A 19,169-nucleotide genomic window follows, 5' to 3' on the forward strand; every position below is an offset into this window, starting at 1 on the left:
ACACTTCAGTAGTGATTTGCAGTCTACCTACTTGGTAATTTTCGAATGGCAGAGCTGCAGCAGCCCCATGAGCATAAGTTTAGGAAAAAATTGCTGTCTTGGCCATCCAGGCTTCATCTTGCTGTGTCCCTGAAGCCTCGGGGATCTGTTTGAGCCTTCACGCCACTTTCCTCCCTGCAGTACCTTTTGTAGGCAGCTGTTGCACCACAGGTCAGCAGAGGCTTTGTGTGTCAAGTGCTGCATATACACATTTCTAGTAGAACAAGGTTGGGGGGGCAGAAGAGCTGTGCTATACTTCTTAAATTCCAGTAGGATTCAGTGCAAAGTGCTACACTTCTTTATTCTTTACCAGCAAGCTTTTTGATAGCAATGAATAAAGCTATAAATAAATATGAAGTCTGTTACTAAAACATGCTATTTTCTTCCTGTCAACAATGTGAACAACTTTTAGTTCTAGTCTCCTAATAAAATTCTACCTAGGTTTCATTCAGATATTGAAATCCATTTTCTCTCCTTTGCTTTCCAATGGCTTTTCCTACTATCAAAGATTTTCCTTTGTTTGTCAAATAGTCTGTGCTTAGCTTCCTGCCTAAATTTTCTGCAGCAATCTTGCATAAATTACGTGCAGCTAATTTTGAGGTCTGAGAGGGTAGAAGAAAAATGTGTGGTCTGTCTCTCTACCATGTCTTCCTTACAGACATTTAATCCTAGGCTAAACAAGCACCTCCTGGGAAGATGATGGTATTCTGGGGTAGTAGGCTGGAATAGATGACTTCTCAGGATCATTTGCAGCTTATTTTTCTGACTCTGTTTGTGCTCAATTTCCTGTCTCCCAAAGGGACCAGTCTCAGACTAGTGAATGGAAGGCACAGCTGTGAAGGCCGAATTGAGATTTATTTCGAGGGACACTGGGGGACAGTTTGTGATGATTTCTGGGACCTTCCTGATGTCCAGGTTGTGTGCAGGCAGCTGGGATGTGGCCAGGCCATTTCAGCACTAGGAAGTGCTTACTTTGGCCAAGGCTCAGGAAAAATTCTCCTGGACGATGTGCAGTGCAGAGGATATGAATCCTCCCTGTGGCATTGTAACCACCGTGGATGGAAGAAACACAATTGTGGCCACCAGGAAGATGCTGGTGCTGTCTGTTCAGGTGTTGTCAGATTTTTCTCTTCTAAATACTTTTCCTATGACTTGCACCAAGTACACATGTATCAGGTTCTGGGTATGCAGACATTGTCCTCTTCAGATAACATTTCATTGATTCAAGATATATGGCATAGAGTGGAACCTGATATATGTCTAATCCTATGCATTTTTGTGCCAGTCCTTTCTGTTTCTATTTTACTTTATTATTATGTTTCATATGAAGAATTTTCTGTCTGTGGAAAGGCACATTCTTGCTAAACAGGCGTGTTCTCAGAAAGCAGAGTTAGATCATCTAACAGAACTGTCTTTTCATTCTATTGACCCTGCACAGCCTGCATGGACTCGCTTTTTTCTCACTAGGGTAGCATACCAGTTCTGATTGCTCACACTGTGCAAAGCAATTAAAGGAAAAAGGATCACAGATGCATCACAGTATGCAGAACTTTTATTCTGGCTAATCACCCATCAGGGACAGAGAAAGAGAGGAAATGAGTCTAAACTACACCAGCAAAGCCATGTCTGCTTGGCTGGTGTTTGGCAGGGAGGAGTGGGGACAGGTGAAACTCATCTTCATATTGTAAGCCTGACCATATTCATTATGGACAAAAATAATTTTGCAGTCACAATCCAAACTTCCATAGCAACTTATTTTGCATTGTTTCTGTACTTTTCAGATTTTCCTTAAAGTTTAGCCCCATGAATTTTCTGTTCCTACACAAATTTCAATCTACTTTGAGTATGCTGTCACCATGCTCTTTTCTAATTTTACTTTACCCTTATTTTTAAGAAAAGCTACTTCATTTGTATGTTCATTGTCTATTCTGTATTTATAACAGATCTTTATGGAACTGAGGCATGGTCACAAACAACAGGTAATTCAGGTGTTTTATATATCTATAGTAGATTAGATATTGCAGTTTTCCACATTTGTCAAAGATTAAGACCATAGATGGCTGAATTCAACAGGTAATTCATGCCCCCCTGACTCACTCCTGGTGCTGCACCAAGCACCACCCCAAAAGGGCCACCTGGGCTGCACTGGTGAAGAGCTGAGTGCACCTAGGATGGTGCTGGGTCTGTGTCCTGCTCCTGCCAGGGACCCCGTGGAGTCCAGGACCAGGGTAGGGGCTCGCAGAGGGAAGGCTCTGGCATCCCCAGGAGCCATGGTGCCCTGTTCCTGGGAGCAGGCAGCACCTTGTGCACTAATCCCTTTCCCTTCTGACACTATTTATAAATACCACTCCCAAGACCAAGTTACAACTGCCATTTTCCCAGATTAAACTGCAGATGGGCCTTGGCCTTCCTAGCCCCATTCCTGCATTCGCGGACAACAGTCCTGTGCTCCTCCCAGGTTATCTGTCTCTGCTTCCACCTTCTCTATACGTCCTTCTTCTGTTGGAGGTTTGCCAGGAGCTCCTTGCTCATCCATGCATGTCTCCTGCCCCCCTTTCCTCCTCACAGGCCTTTGCTGCAGGGGGGTCTTCTCTCCCTGCTGCCCAGTCCGCTGCAAGCGGCTTGGGCTCTGCCTGCGTTCTCCCTCGAGCACCACGGGGTGTGAGCGCGCAGAAGACAACTGCCTGGGACACCTCCGCTGGTGCCCAGGCCTGCGGCAAGACCCAACATGTCCATGGGCTTCCTGGACACCAAGCCCCCATTGCCAGCAGCTGCGCATTTGAGAGCGCCTACGCGCAAGCGGAGCCCAGCCCAGTCCCACATGTAGGCACTGGGGGGCCAGGCCCCCTTCAGCCTGCTGCCACCAGGTCGGCTCTCATGTCCTGAGCACGCGTGCCGATACGCCTCCCCGTGCAGCGTGCTTCACACCTCATTCAACGTGCCCCTTTGGGGCACACATGGAGGGAAGAGCAAGGGCTACAGGTAGTTCCCTGGCGTCGTAGCTGCTGAGAGTGGTGGCAAAGAGCGGGAGCGCAAGGGGGTGCAGGCGACGTCCCTGGGGACTCACGTGGCTGTGTGCAAAAGGGAGAGAGCAGGACGTGTCGTCATGCTCTCTTCCCCCCATTGGTGCCCCAGCCTCGCTTTCCATCTCTTTTGCAATGTGCGTGCTGTGTTTGGTGGTGGCGTGCGGCTTCTGAGTAACGGAGCACCGGAACAGGTTGCCGAGAGAGGCTGTGGAGTCTCCATCCTTGCAGATATTCATACCTGTCTGGACAGGGTCCTGGGCAACGCGCTCTAGGTGACCCTGCTTGAGCAGGGTGGTTGGACTAGACGATCTCCAGAGGTCTCTTCTGACCTGAGCCATTGTGTGATTCTTTGGCAATTCCATTCCTTGCTTTTTCTTCCTTGCAGCCGCTGATGCAACTTCTGCTCCGGCATGGCCATACTCACCAGGTAAGTGGTGCCTGCCTGAGGCATTAGGGCTTTGCAGGAGGCACCAGCACAACAGGAGAGCAGAGCAGAGCAGAGCGAAGGAGAGGCGAGCGAGGAGTGCTGGCTGGCGCCTGCCTGGCGCAGGGCTTGTGCTCCCCCCTGCCCTTTGCGGGAGGCCGTGGGGCTCTCTGGGGCTGCTCTGGGGCAGAGCCAAGCAGCTGTAAAGGGCACTGGGAATGGTGGTGGGTCCGTGCCCTGGTCGTGCCGGGGACCCCATGGCTCCCAGGACCAGGGCAGGGACTCGCCATGGAAGGCTCTGGCCTTCCCTGGAGGTCCCGTGCTTGTGAGGTTAAGAGTGAGCCGCGATGGTCACTGACCTGTGGGCAGAGAAGGACCGTAGGGCTGGAGACCTCCATGATAGGCTCTTTCGGTGGGGTAATGCTCCCTGGCTCCCTGACTAGATGATCTCCAGAGGTCTCTTCTGACCTCAGCCGTTGTGTGATTCTTTGGCACTTCCATTCCTTGCTTTTTCTTCCTTGCAGCCGCTGATGCAACTTCTGCTCCGGCATGGCCATACTCACCAGGTAAGTGGTGCCTGCCTGAGGCATTAGGGCTTTGCAGGAGGCACCAGCACAACAGGAGAGCAGAGCAGAGCAGAGCGAAGGAGAGGCGAGCGAGGAGTGCTGGCTGGCGCCTGCCTGGCGCAGGGCTTGTGCTCCCCCCTGCCCTTTGCGGGAGGCCGTGGGGCTCTCTGGGGCTGCTCCGGGGCAGAGCCGAGCAGCTGTAAAGGGCACTGGGAATGGTGGTGGGTCCGTGCCCTGGTCGTGCCGGGGACCCCACGGCTCCCAGCACCAGGGCAGGGACTCGCCGTGGAAGGCTCTGGCCTCCCCTGGAGCCACACGGTCCTGTGCCTGGGAGCAAGCAGCCCCTTGTGCACTAGCCCCTTTCCCTCCTGACACTATTTATAAAGAGCACTCCCAAGGGCAATTTCCACCCTCCCTTCTCTCTGGTGACCTCTGTCCGGATGGTGTGTGCAGGCAGAGTTAGTTCTCGGGATTCCCTTTGCCTCTTGAGGAACCAGGCTTGTAGCTGGCACACAGGGGCCCCCGACCCACGGGCATGTTCCTCATCCAGGAGTTGTTTTATTCATATTCACAATGTGAACTCCAGCAGAGACGACTGTACTGGAGACAGCCGCACCAGAGATGACCACAGTGGAGACGACCACAACGGAGAGAAGCACAGCAGCGATGTCCACAACAGGTAGTTCTGCCCAGTGTCAGTCATGGCCCCCTTAGTGCAGCCTGCTCTGCTCCCTCCCCATCTGGGCCGCGGTGGAAGGAGGCCCTCACCTCTCCGAAGCTCCCACGATGCCCCTCCTGTCACTCAAGTCCTCAGTGACAGCGAGTTGCGAGGAGCCCCCTCCTGCCCCCAAGGGGCATTCCCGCGGGGCTGCGAGGGGCTTCCGTGCGTGGCCACCCCACGGCAGTGCCACGGCGGCACGGGCTGGCAGGGCCGTGACCCGGTGCCGCATCCCTGTGTCCCAGGCATCCACCTGCGGCTGGCCAACGGCAGGAGCGAGTGCGAAGGCCGCGTGGAGGTGTTCGACGGCAGCGGCTGGGGCACGGTGTGCGACAACGCCTGGGGCCTGAGTGATGCCCGGGTGGTGTGCAGGCAGCTGGGCTGTGGCCAGGCTGTGGCAGCCCCCGGAAACGCTCGTTTTGGGCTTGGATCCGGGCGAATCCTCCTGGACGACGTGCAGTGCGGCGGCTACGAGTCCTCCCTGCAGGAGTGCCGGCACAACGGCTGGGGCGTGCACAACTGCGGCCACGGGGAAGATGCCAGCGTCGTCTGTGCAGGTAGGAGGGCGACGGAGGTGCCCCCGGCTCTGCCGCATCTCCCGCCAGGCGTTCTGGGTCCCTCCCTAGAGCAGGAGCTGGGCCACCGCCGTCGGCAGGACTAGGGGCGAGCGGCACGGTTAGCTCCCCAAAATCACAGAATGGTTGAGGTTGGAAGGGACCTCTGGAGTCACCTAGTCCAACCACCCTCCTCAAGCATGGTCAGCTGGAGCACTGTCCCAGGACCCTATCCAGACTGCTTTTCATTATCTGCCAGGATGGAGACTCCACAGCCTCTCTGGGCAACCTGTTCCTGTGCTCAGTCACCCTCACAGGAAAGAAGCTGTTCCTCATGTTGAGACGGAACTTTCCTTTTTCCAGTTTGTGCCCGTTGCCTCTCGTCCTGTTACTGGGCATCACTGAGAAGAGTCTGGCCCCATCCTCTTCACACCCTTCTTTGCTGGACTCGCTCCAGTAGCTCCATGTCTCTCTTGTACTGGGGAGCCCAGCACAGGGCACAGCACTCCAGGTGTGGCCTCACCAGGGCTGAGTAGAGCGGGGGGGATCACCTCCCTTCACCTGCTGGCAACAGGTGCCATCTTCCTAATGTAGGCCAGGATACCATTGGCCTTCTTGGCCACAGGAGCATGTTGCTGGCTCATGGTCAACTTGTTCTCCACCAGGATTCCCAGGTCTTCCTCCGCAGAGCTGCTTTCCAGCAGGCCAGTCCCCCAGCCTGTACTAGTACACAGGGTTATTCCTCCCTAGGTGCAGGACCCTGCACTTGCCTGTGTTGAACTTCATGAGGTTCCTCTCTGCCCATCTCTCCAGCCTGTCAAGGTCCCTCTGAATGGCAGCACGGCCCTCTGGTGTGACAGCCACTCCTCCCAGTTTGGTATCATCACCACACTTGCTGACGGTGCCCTTTATCCAGGTCATTAATGAATAAGTTGAACAGGATTGACCCCTGGGGGACACCACTAGCTACAGGCCTCCAGCTAGACTTTGCACCACTGAGCATGACCCTCTGAGCTCTGCCATTCAGCTGCTTTTCAGTCCACCTCACCATCTGCTCACGTAGCCCGCACTTCCTGAGCTTGCCTATGAGGATGTTGCAGGAGACAGCATCAAAAGCGTTACTGAAGTCAAGGCAGACAACATCCACTGCTCTCCCCTCATCCACCCAGCCAGTCATCCCATCATAGAAGGCTATCAAGTTGGATAAGCATGATTTCCCCCTTGTGAATCCATGCTGACTACTCCTGGTCACCTTCTTATCCTTCATACGCTTGGAAATGGTCTCCAGGACGAGCTGCTCTGCCACCTCTCTAGGGACCGAGGTGCGGCTGACTGGCCAGTAGTTTCCTGGGTCCTCCTTGCCCTTTTTGAAGACAGCGGTGACATTTGCTTTCTTCCAGTCCTCAGGCGCCTCTGCTGATCTCCGTGAGCTTTCAAGGATGATCGAGAGTGGCCTAGCAATGACGTCCGCCAGCTCCCTCAGCACTCGTGGGTATATCCCATCAGGGCCCAAGGACCTGGTGTACGTCCAGTTTGCTTAAGCGATCCCTACCCTGATTCTCCTCCACCAAGGGAAAGCCTTCCTTTCTCCAGACTTTCTCCCTGGTCGCCAGGGCCTGGGATTCCTGAGGGCCAGTCTTACCAGTAAAGACTAAGGCAAAGAAGGCATTCAGTACCTCAGTCTTTTCTGTATCCTTTGTCCCCGGGCCCCCCACTCTGTTCGGCAGCGGGACCACATTTGCCCTAGTCTTCCTTTTGTCACCGATGTTTTCAAAAAAGCCCTTCTCGTTGTTCTTGGCATCCATTGCCAGATTAAACTGCAGATGGGCCTTGGCCTTCCTAGCCTCATTCCTGCATTCGCAGACAACAGTCCTGTGCTCCTCCCAGGTTATCTGTCTCTGCTTCCACCTTCTCTATACGTCCTTCTTCTGTTGGAGGTTTGCCAGGAGCTCCTTGCTCATCCATGCATGTCTCCTGCCCCCCTTTCCTCCTCACAGGCCTTTGCTGCAGGGGGGTCTTCTCTCCCTGCTGCCCAGTCCGCTGCAAGCGGCTTGGGCTCTGCCTGCGTTCTCCCTCGAGCACCACGGGGTGTGAGCGCGCAGAAGACAACTGCCTGGGACACCTCCGCTGGTGCCCAGGCCTGCGGCAAGACCCAACATGTCCATGGGCTTCCTGGACACCAAGCCCCCATTGCCAGCAGCTGCGCATTTGAGAGCGCCTACGCGCAAGCGGAGCCCAGCCCAGTCCCACATGTAGGCACTGGGGGGCCAGGCCCCCTTCAGCCTGCTGCCACCAGGTCGGCTCTCATGTCCTGAGCACGCGTGCCGATACGCCTCCCCGTGCAGCGTGCTTCACACCTCATTCAACGTGCCCCTTTGGGGCACACATGGAGGGAAGAGCAAGGGCTACAGGTAGTTCCCTGGCGTCGTAGCTGCTGAGAGTGGTGGCAAAGAGCGGGAGCGCAAGGGGGTGCAGGCGACGTCCCTGGGGACTCACGTGGCTGTGTGCAAAAGGGAGAGAGCAGGACGTGTCGTCATGCTCTCTTCCCCCCATTGGTGCCCCAGCCTCGCTTTCCATCTCTTTTGCAATGTGCGTGCTGTGTTTGGTGGTGGCGTGCGGCTTCTGAGTAACGGAGCACCGGAACAGGTTGCCGAGAGAGGCTGTGGAGTCTCCATCCTTGCAGATATTCATACCTGTCTGGACAGGGTCCTGGGCAACGCGCTCTAGGTGACCCTGCTTGAGCAGGGTGGTTGGACTAGACGATCTCCAGAGGTCTCTTCTGACCTGAGCCATTGTGTGATTCTTTGGCAATTCCATTCCTTGCTTTTTCTTCCTTGCAGCCGCTGATGCAACTTCTGCTCCGGCATGGCCATACTCACCAGGTAAGTGGTGCCTGCCTGAGGCATTAGGGCTTTGCAGGAGGCACCAGCACAACAGGAGAGCAGAGCAGAGCAGAGCGAAGGAGAGGCGAGCGAGGAGTGCTGGCTGGCGCCTGCCTGGCGCAGGGCTTGTGCTCCCCCCTGCCCTTTGCGGGAGGCCGTGGGGCTCTCTGGGGCTGCTCTGGGGCAGAGCCAAGCAGCTGTAAAGGGCACTGGGAATGGTGGTGGGTCCGTGCCCTGGTCGTGCCGGGGACCCCATGGCTCCCAGGACCAGGGCAGGGACTCGCCATGGAAGGCTCTGGCCTTCCCTGGAGGTCCCGTGCTTGTGAGGTTAAGAGTGAGCCGCGATGGTCACTGACCTGTGGGCAGAGAAGGACCGTAGGGCTGGAGACCTCCATGATAGGCTCTTTCGGTGGGGTAATGCTCCCTGGCTCCCTGACTAGATGATCTCCAGAGGTCTCTTCTGACCTCAGCCGTTGTGTGATTCTTTGGCACTTCCATTCCTTGCTTTTTCTTCCTTGCAGCCGCTGATGCAACTTCTGCTCCGGCATGGCCATACTCACCAGGTAAGTGGTGCCTGCCTGAGGCATTAGGGCTTTGCAGGAGGCACCAGCACAACAGGAGAGCAGAGCAGAGCAGAGCGAAGGAGAGGCGAGCGAGGAGTGCTGGCTGGCGCCTGCCTGGCGCAGGGCTTGTGCTCCCCCCTGCCCTTTGCGGGAGGCCGTGGGGCTCTCTGGGGCTGCTCCGGGGCAGAGCCGAGCAGCTGTAAAGGGCACTGGGAATGGTGGTGGGTCCGTGCCCTGGTCGTGCCGGGGACCCCACGGCTCCCAGCACCAGGGCAGGGACTCGCCGTGGAAGGCTCTGGCCTCCCCTGGAGCCACACGGTCCTGTGCCTGGGAGCAAGCAGCCCCTTGTGCACTAGCCCCTTTCCCTCCTGACACTATTTATAAAGAGCACTCCCAAGGGCAATTTCCACCCTCCCTTCTCTCTGGTGACCTCTGTCCGGATGGTGTGTGCAGGCAGAGTTAGTTCTCGGGATTCCCTTTGCCTCTTGAGGAACCAGGCTTGTAGCTGGCACACAGGGGCCCCCGACCCACGGGCATGTTCCTCATCCAGGAGTTGTTTTATTCATATTCACAATGTGAACTCCAGCAGAGACGACTGTACTGGAGACAGCCGCACCAGAGATGACCACAGTGGAGACGACCACAACGGAGAGAAGCACAGCAGCGATGTCCACAACAGGTAGTTCTGCCCAGTGTCAGTCATGGCCCCCTTAGTGCAGCCTGCTCTGCTCCCTCCCCATCTGGGCCGCGGTGGAAGGAGGCCCTCACCTCTCCGAAGCTCCCACGATGCCCCTCCTGTCACTCAAGTCCTCAGTGACAGCGAGTTGCGAGGAGCCCCCTCCTGCCCCCAAGGGGCATTCCCGCGGGGCTGCGAGGGGCTTCCGTGCGTGGCCACCCCACGGCAGTGCCACGGCGGCACGGGCTGGCAGGGCCGTGACCCGGTGCCGCATCCCTGTGTCCCAGGCATCCACCTGCGGCTGGCCAACGGCAGGAGCGAGTGCGAAGGCCGCGTGGAGGTGTTCGACGGCAGCGGCTGGGGCACGGTGTGCGACGACGCCTGGGGCCTGAGTGATGCCCGGGTGGTGTGCAGGCAGCTGGGCTGTGGCCAGGCTGTGGCAGCCCCCGGAAACGCTCGTTTTGGGCTTGGATCCGGGCGAATCCTCCTGGACGACGTGCAGTGCGGCGGCTACGAGTCCTCCCTGCAGGAGTGCCGGCACAACGGCTGGGGCGTGCACAACTGCGGCCACGGGGAAGATGCCAGCGTCGTCTGTGCAGGTAGGAGGGCGACGGAGGTGCCCCCGGCTCTGCCGCATCTCCCGCCAGGCGTTCTGGGTCCCTCCCTAGGGCAGGAGCTGGGCAGCCACCGTCGGCAGGGCTAGGGGCGAGCGGCGTCGTTAGGGGCCATTGCTGCCTGGCACTTGACGCTGCCATGTCTGCGGGGGGCTTCCCTTCCCTGCTGTGCTGGCTTCTGCAGGGGCTCGGGCTCTGCCTGCATCCCCCTCGAGCACCGCGGGGTGCGAGCACACAGAAGCATGCCGATACGCCTCCCCGTGCAGCGTGCTTCACACCTCATTCAACGTGCCCCTTTGGGGCACACATGGAGGGAAGAGCAAGGGCTACAGGTAGTTCCCTGGCGTCGTAGCTGCTGAGAGTGGTGGCAAAGAGCGGGAGCGCAAGGGGGTGCAGGCGACGTCCCTGGGGACTCACGTGGCTGTGTGCAAAAGGGAGAGAGCAGGACGTGTCGTCATGCTCTCTTCCCCCCATTGGTGCCCCAGCCTCGCTTTCCATCTCTTTTGCAATGTGCGTGCTGTGTTTGGTGGTGGCGTGCGGCTTCTGAGTAACGGAGCACCGGAACAGGTTGCCGAGAGAGGCTGTGGAGTCTCCATCCTTGCAGATATTCATACCTGTCTGGACAGGGTCCTGGGCAACGCGCTCTAGGTGACCCTGCTTGAGCAGGGTGGTTGGACTAGACGATCTCCAGAGGTCTCTTCTGACCTGAGCCATTGTGTGATTCTTTGGCAATTCCATTCCTTGCTTTTTCTTCCTTGCAGCCGCTGATGCAACTTCTGCTCCGGCATGGCCATACTCACCAGGTAAGTGGTGCCTGCCTGAGGCATTAGGGCTTTGCAGGAGGCACCAGCACAACAGGAGAGCAGAGCAGAGCAGAGCGAAGGAGAGGCGAGCGAGGAGTGCTGGCTGGCGCCTGCCTGGCGCAGGGCTTGTGCTCCCCCCTGCCCTTTGCGGGAGGCCGTGGGGCTCTCTGGGGCTGCTCTGGGGCAGAGCCAAGCAGCTGTAAAGGGCACTGGGAATGGTGGTGGGTCCGTGCCCTGGTCGTGCCGGGGACCCCATGGCTCCCAGGACCAGGGCAGGGACTCGCCATGGAAGGCTCTGGCCTTCCCTGGAGGTCCCGTGCTTGTGAGGTTAAGAGTGAGCCGCGATGGTCACTGACCTGTGGGCAGAGAAGGACCGTAGGGCTGGAGACCTCCATGATAGGCTCTTTCGGTGGGGTAATGCTCCCTGGCTCCCTGACTAGATGATCTCCAGAGGTCTCTTCTGACCTCAGCCGTTGTGTGATCCTTTGGCAATTCCATTCCTTGCTTTTTCTTCCTTGCAGCCGCTGATGCAACTTCTGCTCCGGCATGGCCATACTCACCAGGTAAGTGGTGCCTGCCTGAGGCATTAGGGCTTTGCAGGAGGCACCAGCACAACAGGAGAGCAGAGCAGAGCAGAGCGAAGGAGAGGCGAGCGAGGAGTGCTGGCTGGCGCCTGCCTGGCGCAGGGCTTGTGCTCCCCCCTGCCCTTTGCGGGAGGCCGTGGGGCTCTCTGGGGCTGCTCCGGGGCAGAGCCGAGCAGCTGTAAAGGGCACTGGGAATGGTGGTGGGTCCGTGCCCTGGTTGTGCAGGTGATCCCACAGGGATTTGCCACAGGGACAGGCTGGTGTGCCAGGGGACGCCTCCTGGAAACGGGGAGGGGGAAGCAGCATTCACTGCCAGGGCCGCAGGGCTTCCCCACGGGACCATGAGGGGCTTCCGTGCGTGGCCACCCCACGGCAGTGCCACGGCGGCACGGGCTGGCAGGGCCGTGACCCGGTGCCGCATCCCTGTGTCCCAGGCATCCACCTGCGGCTGGCCAACGGCAGGAGCGAGTGCGAAGGCCGCGTGGAGGTGTTCGACGGCAGCGGCTGGGGCACGGTGTGCGACGACGCCTGGGGCCTGAGTGATGCCCGGGTGGTGTGCAGGCAGCTGGGCTGTGGCCAGGCTGTGGCAGCCCCCGGAAACGCTCGTTTTGGGCTTGGATCCGGGCAAATCCTCCTGGACGACGTGCAGTGCGGCGGCTACGAGTCCTCCCTGCAGGAGTGCCGGCACAACGGCTGGGGCGTGCACAACTGTGGCCACGGGGAAGATGCCAGCGTCGTCTGTGCAGGTAGGAGGGCGACGGAGGTGCCCCTGGCTCTGCCGCATCTCCCGCCAGGCGTTCTGGGTCCCTCCCTAGGGCAGGAGCTGGGCAGCCACCATCGGCAGGGCTAGGGGCGAGCGGCACGGTTAGCTCCCCAAAATCACAGAATGGTTGAGGTTGGAAGGGACCTCTGGAGTCACCTAGTTCAACCACCCTCCTCAAGCATGGTCAGCTGGAGCACTGTCCCAGGACCCTATCCAGACTGCTTTTCATTATCTGCCAGGATGGAGACTCCACAGCCTCTCTGGGCAACCTGTTCCTGTGCTCAGTCACCCTCACAGGAAAGAAGCTGTTCCTCATGTTGAGACGGAACTTTCCTTTTTCCAGTTTGTGCCCGTTGCCTCTCGTCCTGTTACTGGGCATCACTGAGAAGAGTCTGGCCCCATCCTCTTCACACCCTTCTTTGCTGGACTCGCTCCAGTAGCTCCATGTCTCTCTTGTACTGGGGAGCCCAGCACAGGGCACAGCACTCCAGGTGTGGCCTCACCAGGGCTGAGCAGAGCGGGGGGGATCACCTCCCTTCACCTGCTGGCAACTGGTGCCATCTTCCTAATGTAGGCCAGGATACCATTGGCCTTCTTGGCCACAGGAGCATGTTGCTGGCTCATGGTCAACTTGTTCTCCACCAGGATTCCCAGGTCTTCCTCCGCAGAGCTGCTTTCCAGCAGGCCAGTCCCCCAGCCTGTACTAGTACACAGGGTTATTCCTCCCTAGGTGCAGGACCCTGCACTTGCCTGTGTTGAACTTCGTGAGGTTCCTCTCTGCCCATCTCTCCAGCCTGTCAAGGTCCCTCTGAATGGCAGCACGGCCCTCTGGTGTGACAGCCACTCCTCCCAGTTTGGTATCATCACCACACTTGCTGACGGTGCCCTTTATCCAGGTCATTAATGAATAAGTTGAACAGGATTGACCCCTGGGGGACACCACTAGCTACAGGCCTCCAGCTAGACTTTGCACCACTGAGCATGACCCTCTGAGCTCTGCCATTCAGCTGCTTTTCAGTCCACCTCACCATCTGCTCACGTAGCCCGCACTTCCTGAGCTTGCCTATGAGGATGTTGCAGGAGACAGCATCAAAAGCGTTACTGAAGTCAAGGCAGACAACATCCACTGCTCTCCCCTCATCCACCCAGCCAGTCATCCCATCATAGAAGGCTATCAAGTTGGATAAGCATGATTTCCCCCTTGTGAATCCATGCTGACTACTCCTGGTCACCTTCTTATCCCCCTTGTGAATCCATGCTGACTACTCCTGGTCACCTTCTTATCCTTCATATGCTTGGAAATGGTCTCCAGGACGAGCTGCTCTGCCACCTCTCTAGGGACCGAGGTGCGGCTGACTGGCCAGTAGTTTCCTGGGTCCTCCTTGCCCTTTTTGAAGACAGCGGTGACATTTGCTTTCTTCCAGTCCTCAGGCACCTCTGCTGATCTCCGTGAGCTTTCAAGGATGATCGAGAGTGGCCTAGCAATGACGTCCGCCAGCTCCCTCAGCACTCGTGGGTATATCCCATCAGGGCCCAAGGACCTGGTGTACGTCCAGTTTGCTTAAGCGATCCCTACCCTGATTCTCCTCCACCAAGGGAAAGCCTTCCTTTCTCCAGACTTTCTCCCTGGTCGCCAGGGCCTGGGATTCCTGAGGGCCAGTCTTACCAGTAAAGACTAAGGCAAAGAAGGCATTCAGTACCTCAGTCTTTTCTGTATCCTTTGTCCCCGGGCCCCCCACTCTGTTCGGCAGCGGGACCACATTTGCCCTAGTCTTCCTTTTGTCACCGATGTTTTCAAAAAAGCCCTTCTCGTTGTTCTTGGCATCCATTGCCAGATTAAACTGCAGATGGGCCTTGGCCTTCCTAGCCTCATTCCTGCATCCGCGGACAGCAGTCCTGTGCTCCTCCCAGGTTATCTGTCTCTGCTTCCACCTTCTCTATACGTCCTTCTTCTGTTGGAGGTTTGCCAGGAGCTCCTTGCTCATCCATGCATGTCTCCTGCCCCCCTTTCCTCCTCACAGGCCTTTGCTGCAGGGGGGGTCTTCTCTCCCTGCTGCCCAGTCCGCTGCAAGCGGCTTGGGCTCTGCCTGCGTTCTCCCTCGAGCACCACGGGGTGTGAGCGCGCAGAAGACAACTGCCTGGGACACCTCCGCTGGTGCCCAGGCCTGCGGCAAGACCCAACATGTCCATGGGCTTCCTGGACACCAAGCCCCCATTGCCAGCAGCTGCGCATTTGAGAGCGCCTACGCGCAAGCGGAGCCCAGCCCAGTCCCACATGTAGGCACTGGGGGGCCAGGCCCCCTTCAGCCTGCTGCCACCAGGTCGGCTCTCATGTCCTGAGCACGCGTGCCGATACGCCTCCCCGTGCAGCGTGCTTCACACCTCATTCAACGTGCCCCTTTGGGGCACACATGGAGGGAAGAGCAAGGGCTACAGGTAGTTCCCTGGCGTCGTAGCTGCTGAGAGTGGTGGCAAAGAGCGGGAGCGCAAGGGGGTGCAGGCGACGTCCCTGGGGACTCACGTGGCTGTGTGCAAAAGGGAGAGAGCAGGACGTGTCGTCATGCTCTCTTCCCCCCATTGGTGCCCCAGCCTCGCTTTCCATCTCTTTTGCAATGTGCGTGCTGTGTTTGGTGGTGGCGTGCGGCTTCTGAGTAACGGAGCACCGGAACAGGTTGCCGAGAGAGGCTGTGGAGTCTCCATCCTTGCAGATATTCATACCCGTCTGGACAGGGTCCTGGGCAATGCGCTCTAGGTGACCCTGCTTGAGCAGGGTGGTTGGACTAGACGATCTCCAGAGGTCTCTTCTGACCTCAGCCGTTGTGTGATTCTTTGGCAATTCCATTCCTTGCTTTTTCTTCCTTGCAGCCACTGATCCAACTTCTGCTCCGGCATGGCCATACTCACCAGGTAAGTGGTGCCTGCCTGAGGCATTAGGGCTTTGCAGGAGGCACCAGCACAACAGGAGAGCAGAGCAGAGCAGAGCGAAGGAGAGGCGAGCGAGGAGTGCTGGCTGGCGCCTGCCTGGCGCAGGGCTTGTGCTCCCCCCTGCCCTTTGTGGGAGGCCGTGGGGCTCTCTGGGGCTGCTCCGGGGCAGAGCCGAGCAGCTGTAAAGGGCACTGGGAATGGTGGTGGGTCCGTGCCCTGGTCGTGCCGGGGACCCCATGGCTCCCAGCACCAGGGCAGGGACTCGCCATGGAAGGCTCTGGCCTTCCCCGGAGGTCCCGTGCTTGTGAGGTTAAGAGTGAGCCGCGATGGTCACTGACCTGTGGGCAGAGAAGGACCGTAGGGCTGGAGACCTCCATGATAGGCTCTTTCGGTGGGGTAATGCTCCCTGGCTCCCTGACTAGATGATCTCCAGAGGTCTCTTCTGACCTCAGCCGTTGTGTGATCCTTTGGCAATTCCATTCCTTGCTTTTTCTTCCTTGCAGCCGCTGATCCAACTTCTGCTCCGGCATGGCCATACTCACCAGGTAAGTGGTGCCTGCCTGAGGCATTAGGGCTTTGCAGGAGGCACCAGCACAACAGGAGAGCAGAGCAGAGCAGAGCGAAGGAGAGGCGAGCGAGGAGTGCTGGCTGGCGCCTGCCTGGCGCAGGGCTTGTGCTCCCCCCTGCCCTTTGCGGGAGGCCGTGGGGCTCTCTGGGGCTGCTCCGGGGCAGAGCCGAGCAGCTGTAAAGGGCACTGGGAATGGTGGTGGGTCCGTGCCCTGGTCGTGCCGGGGACCCCACGGCTCCCAGCACCAGGGCAGGGACTCGCCGTGGAAGGCTCTGGCCTCCCCTGGAGCCACACGGTCCTGTGCCTGGGAGCAAGCAGCCCCTTGTGCACTAGCCCCTTTCCCTGCTGACACTATTTATAAAGAGCACTCCCAAGGGCAATTTCCACCCTCCCTTCTCTCTGGTGACCTCTGTCCGGATGGTGTGTGCAGGCAGAGTTAGTTCTCGGGATTCCCTTTGCCTCTTGAGGAACCAGGCTTGTAGCTGGCACACAGGGGCCCCCGACCCACGGGCATGTTCCTCATCCAGGAGTTGTTTTATTCATACTCACAATGTGAACTCCAGCAGAGACGACTGTTCTGGAGACAGCCGCACCAGAGATGACCACAGTGGAGACGACCACAACGGAGAGAAGCACAGCAGCGATGTCCACAACAGGTAGTTCTGCCCAGTGTCAGTCATGGCCCCCTTAGTGCAGCCTGCTCTGCTCCCTCCCCATCTGGGCCGCGGTGGAAGGAGGCCCTCACCTCTCCGAAGCTCCCACGATGCCCCTCCTGTCACTCAAGTCCTCAGTGACAGCGAGTTGCGAGGAGCCCCCTCCTGCCCCCAAGGGGCATTCCCGCGGGGCTGCGAGGGGCTTCCGTGCGTGGCCACCCCACGGCAGTGCCACGGCGGCACGGGCTGGCAGGGCCGTGACCCGGTGCCGCATCCCTGTGTCCCAGGCATCCACCTGCGGCTGGCCAACGGCAGGAGCGAGTGCGAAGGCCGCGTGGAGGTGTTCGACGGCAGCGGCTGGGGCACGGTGTGCGACGACGCCTGGGGCCTGAGTGATGCCCGGGTGGTGTGCAGGCAGCTGGGCTGTGGCCAGGCTGTGGCAGCCCCCGGAAACGCTCGTTTTGGGCTTGGATCCGGGCGAATCCTCCTGGACGACGTGCAGTGCGGCGGCTACGAGTCCTCCCTGCAGGAGTGCCGGCACAACGGCTGGGGCGTGCACAACTGCGGCCACGGGGAAGATGCCAGCGTCGTCTGTGCAGGTAGGAGGGCGACGGAGGTGCCCCTGGCTCTGCCGCATCTCCCGCCAGACGTTCTGGGTCCCTCCCTAGGGCAGGAGCTGGGCAGCCACCGTCCGCAGGGCTAGGGGCGAGCGGCGTCGTTAGGGGCCATTGCTGCCTGGCACTTGACGCTGCCATGTCTGCGGGGGGCTTCCCTTCCCTGCTGTGCTGGCTTCTGCAGGGGCTCGGGCTCTGCCTGCATCCCCCTCGAGCACCGCGGGGTGCGAGCACACAGAAGCATGCCGATACGCCTCCCCGTGCAGCGTGCTTCACACCTCATTCAACGTGCCCCTTTGGGGCACACATGGAGGGAAGAGCAAGGGCTACAGGTACTTCCCTGGCGTCGTAGCTGCTGAGAGTGGTGGCAAAGAGCGGGAGCGCAAGGGGGTGCAGGCGACGTCCCTGGGGACTCACGTGGCTGTGTGCAAAAGGGAGAGAGCAGGACGTGTCGTCATGCTCTCTTCCCCCCATTGGTGCCCCAGCCTCGCTTTCCATCTCTTTTGCAATGTGCGTGCTGTGTTTGGTGGTGGCGTGCGGCTTCTGAGTAACGGAGCACCGGAACAGGTTGCCGAGAGAGGCTGTGGAGTCTCCATCCTTGCAGATATTCATACCTGTCCGGACAGGGTCCTGGGCAACGCGCTCTAGGTGACCCTGCTTGAGCAGGGTGGTTGGACTAGACGATCTCCAGAGGTCTCTTCTGACCTGAGCCATTGTGTGATCCTTTGGCAATTCCATTCCTTGCTTTTTCTTCCTTGCAGCCACTGATGCAACTTCTGCTCCGGCATGGCCATACTCACCAGGTAAGTGGTGCCTGCCTGAGGCATTAGGGCTTTGCAGGAGGCACCAGCACAACAGGAGAGCAGAGCAGAGCAGAGCGAAGGAGAGGCGAGCGAGGAGTGCTGGCTGGCGCCTGCCTGGCGCAGGGCTTGTGCTCCCCCCTGCCCTTTGCGGGAGGCCGTGGGGCTCTCTGGGGCTGCTCCGGGGCAGAGCCGAGCAGCTGTAAAGGGTACTGGGAATGGTGGTGGGTCCGTGCCCTGGTTGTGCAGGTGATCCCACAGGGATTTGCCACAGGGACAGGCTGGTGTGCCAGGGGACGCCTCCTGGAAACGGGGAGGGGGAAGCAGCATTCACTGCCAGGGCCGCAGGGCTTCCCCACGGGACCATGAGGGGCTTCCGTGCGTGGCCACCCCACGGCAGTGCCACGGCGGCACGGGCTGGCAGGGCCGTGACCCGGTGCCGCATCCCTGTGTCCCAGGCATCCACCTGCGGCTGGCCAACGGCAGGAGCGAGTGCGAAGGCCGCGTGGAGGTGTTCGACGGCAGCGGCTGGGGCACGGTGTGCGACGACGCCTGGGGCCTGAGTGATGCCCGGGTGGTGTGCAGGCAGCTGGGCTGTGGCCAGGCTGTGGCAGCCCCCGGAAACGCTCGTTTTGGGCCTGGTTCTGGGCGAATCCTCCTGGACAACGTGCAGTGCGGCGGCTACGAGTCCTCCCTGCAGGAGTGCCGGCACAACGGCTGGGGCGTGCACAACTGCGGCCACGGGGAAGATGCCAGCGTCGTCTGTGCAGGTAGGAGGGCGACGGAGATGCCCCTGGCTCTGCTGCATGTCCATCCCACACCATCATGCTCTCTTCTCCCCACTGGTCCCCCAGCCTCTCTATCCATTTCTTTCGCAATGTGCGTGCTGTTTTTGGTGGCAATTCCATCTATGCTTTTTCTTCCTTGCAGCCGTTGATCCAGCCTCTCCTCCATCATGGCCATACTCAAGAGGTGAGTGGTGCCTGGCTGAGGCATTAGGGGTGTTGCAGCAAGCAGTGGATTAAGAGTAACAGTGCTTTTACTGTAAGAGTTTATTCATGGTGGTAGATACATGAAAGCTTTTGCAGCTGTCCTAATAGGAGAAGCAATTGATATATTTAAGGCCTTGGCCTGCTGCTGGGGCATTTATATTTGAGACCTGTAACAATTTACAAAGACTCCTGAAAGACTTGCAGCTTATTCATCCTCCGAGATCCTTAGGGATATAAGGAGACCCAGCAGAGGAACTGAGGGAGAGCTGTGTGTTCAGGAAGGTATTTCCGTCTGGCCTCCCAGGGCACGCAGGGCCCTGGCCAGAACGAGACGCTGGCTGCGCAAAGCGGAGCAGGCCCGGCAGTGGCCGGGTGTTGGCAGCCGCGCCTGCAGATGGTGTTCTG

At 58.8% G+C, this 19,169-nt stretch overlaps 1 protein-coding gene and 1 long non-coding RNA gene across 3 annotated transcripts in view; both read left to right on the top strand.

Moving 5' to 3' along the window:
* Nucleotides 1-3,760: 3,760 nt before the first annotated feature.
* LOC135328757 (uncharacterized) lies at nucleotides 3,761-5,096 on the top strand. Of its 2 annotated transcripts, none has more exons than XR_010389793.1 (3): nucleotides 3,761-4,055; nucleotides 4,642-4,734; nucleotides 5,019-5,096. It is a non-coding gene; the product is annotated as an uncharacterized LOC135328757 (long non-coding RNA). The 2 variants fall into 2 exon arrangements; XR_010389794.1 differs by having other exon boundaries at nucleotides 4,645-4,734.
* Nucleotides 5,097-15,463: 10,367 nt separating this feature from the next.
* Nucleotides 15,464-19,169, top strand: part of DMBT1 (deleted in malignant brain tumors 1) — a 97,277-nt gene continuing 93,571 nt past the window's right edge. Inside the window, exons 1-3 of the mRNA XM_064514465.1 lie at nucleotides 15,464-15,494; nucleotides 16,646-16,957; nucleotides 18,231-18,542. Of these exons, the coding sequence (XP_064370535.1) occupies nucleotides 15,464-15,494; nucleotides 16,646-16,957; nucleotides 18,231-18,542 (655 nt within the window). The remainder of the gene's footprint in view (nucleotides 15,495-16,645; nucleotides 16,958-18,230; nucleotides 18,543-19,169) is intronic.

This window comes from Dromaius novaehollandiae, chromosome 6 (genome assembly GCF_036370855.1).
Source record: "Dromaius novaehollandiae isolate bDroNov1 chromosome 6, bDroNov1.hap1, whole genome shotgun sequence".
NCBI lineage: Eukaryota > Metazoa > Chordata > Aves > Casuariiformes > Dromaiidae > Dromaius > Dromaius novaehollandiae.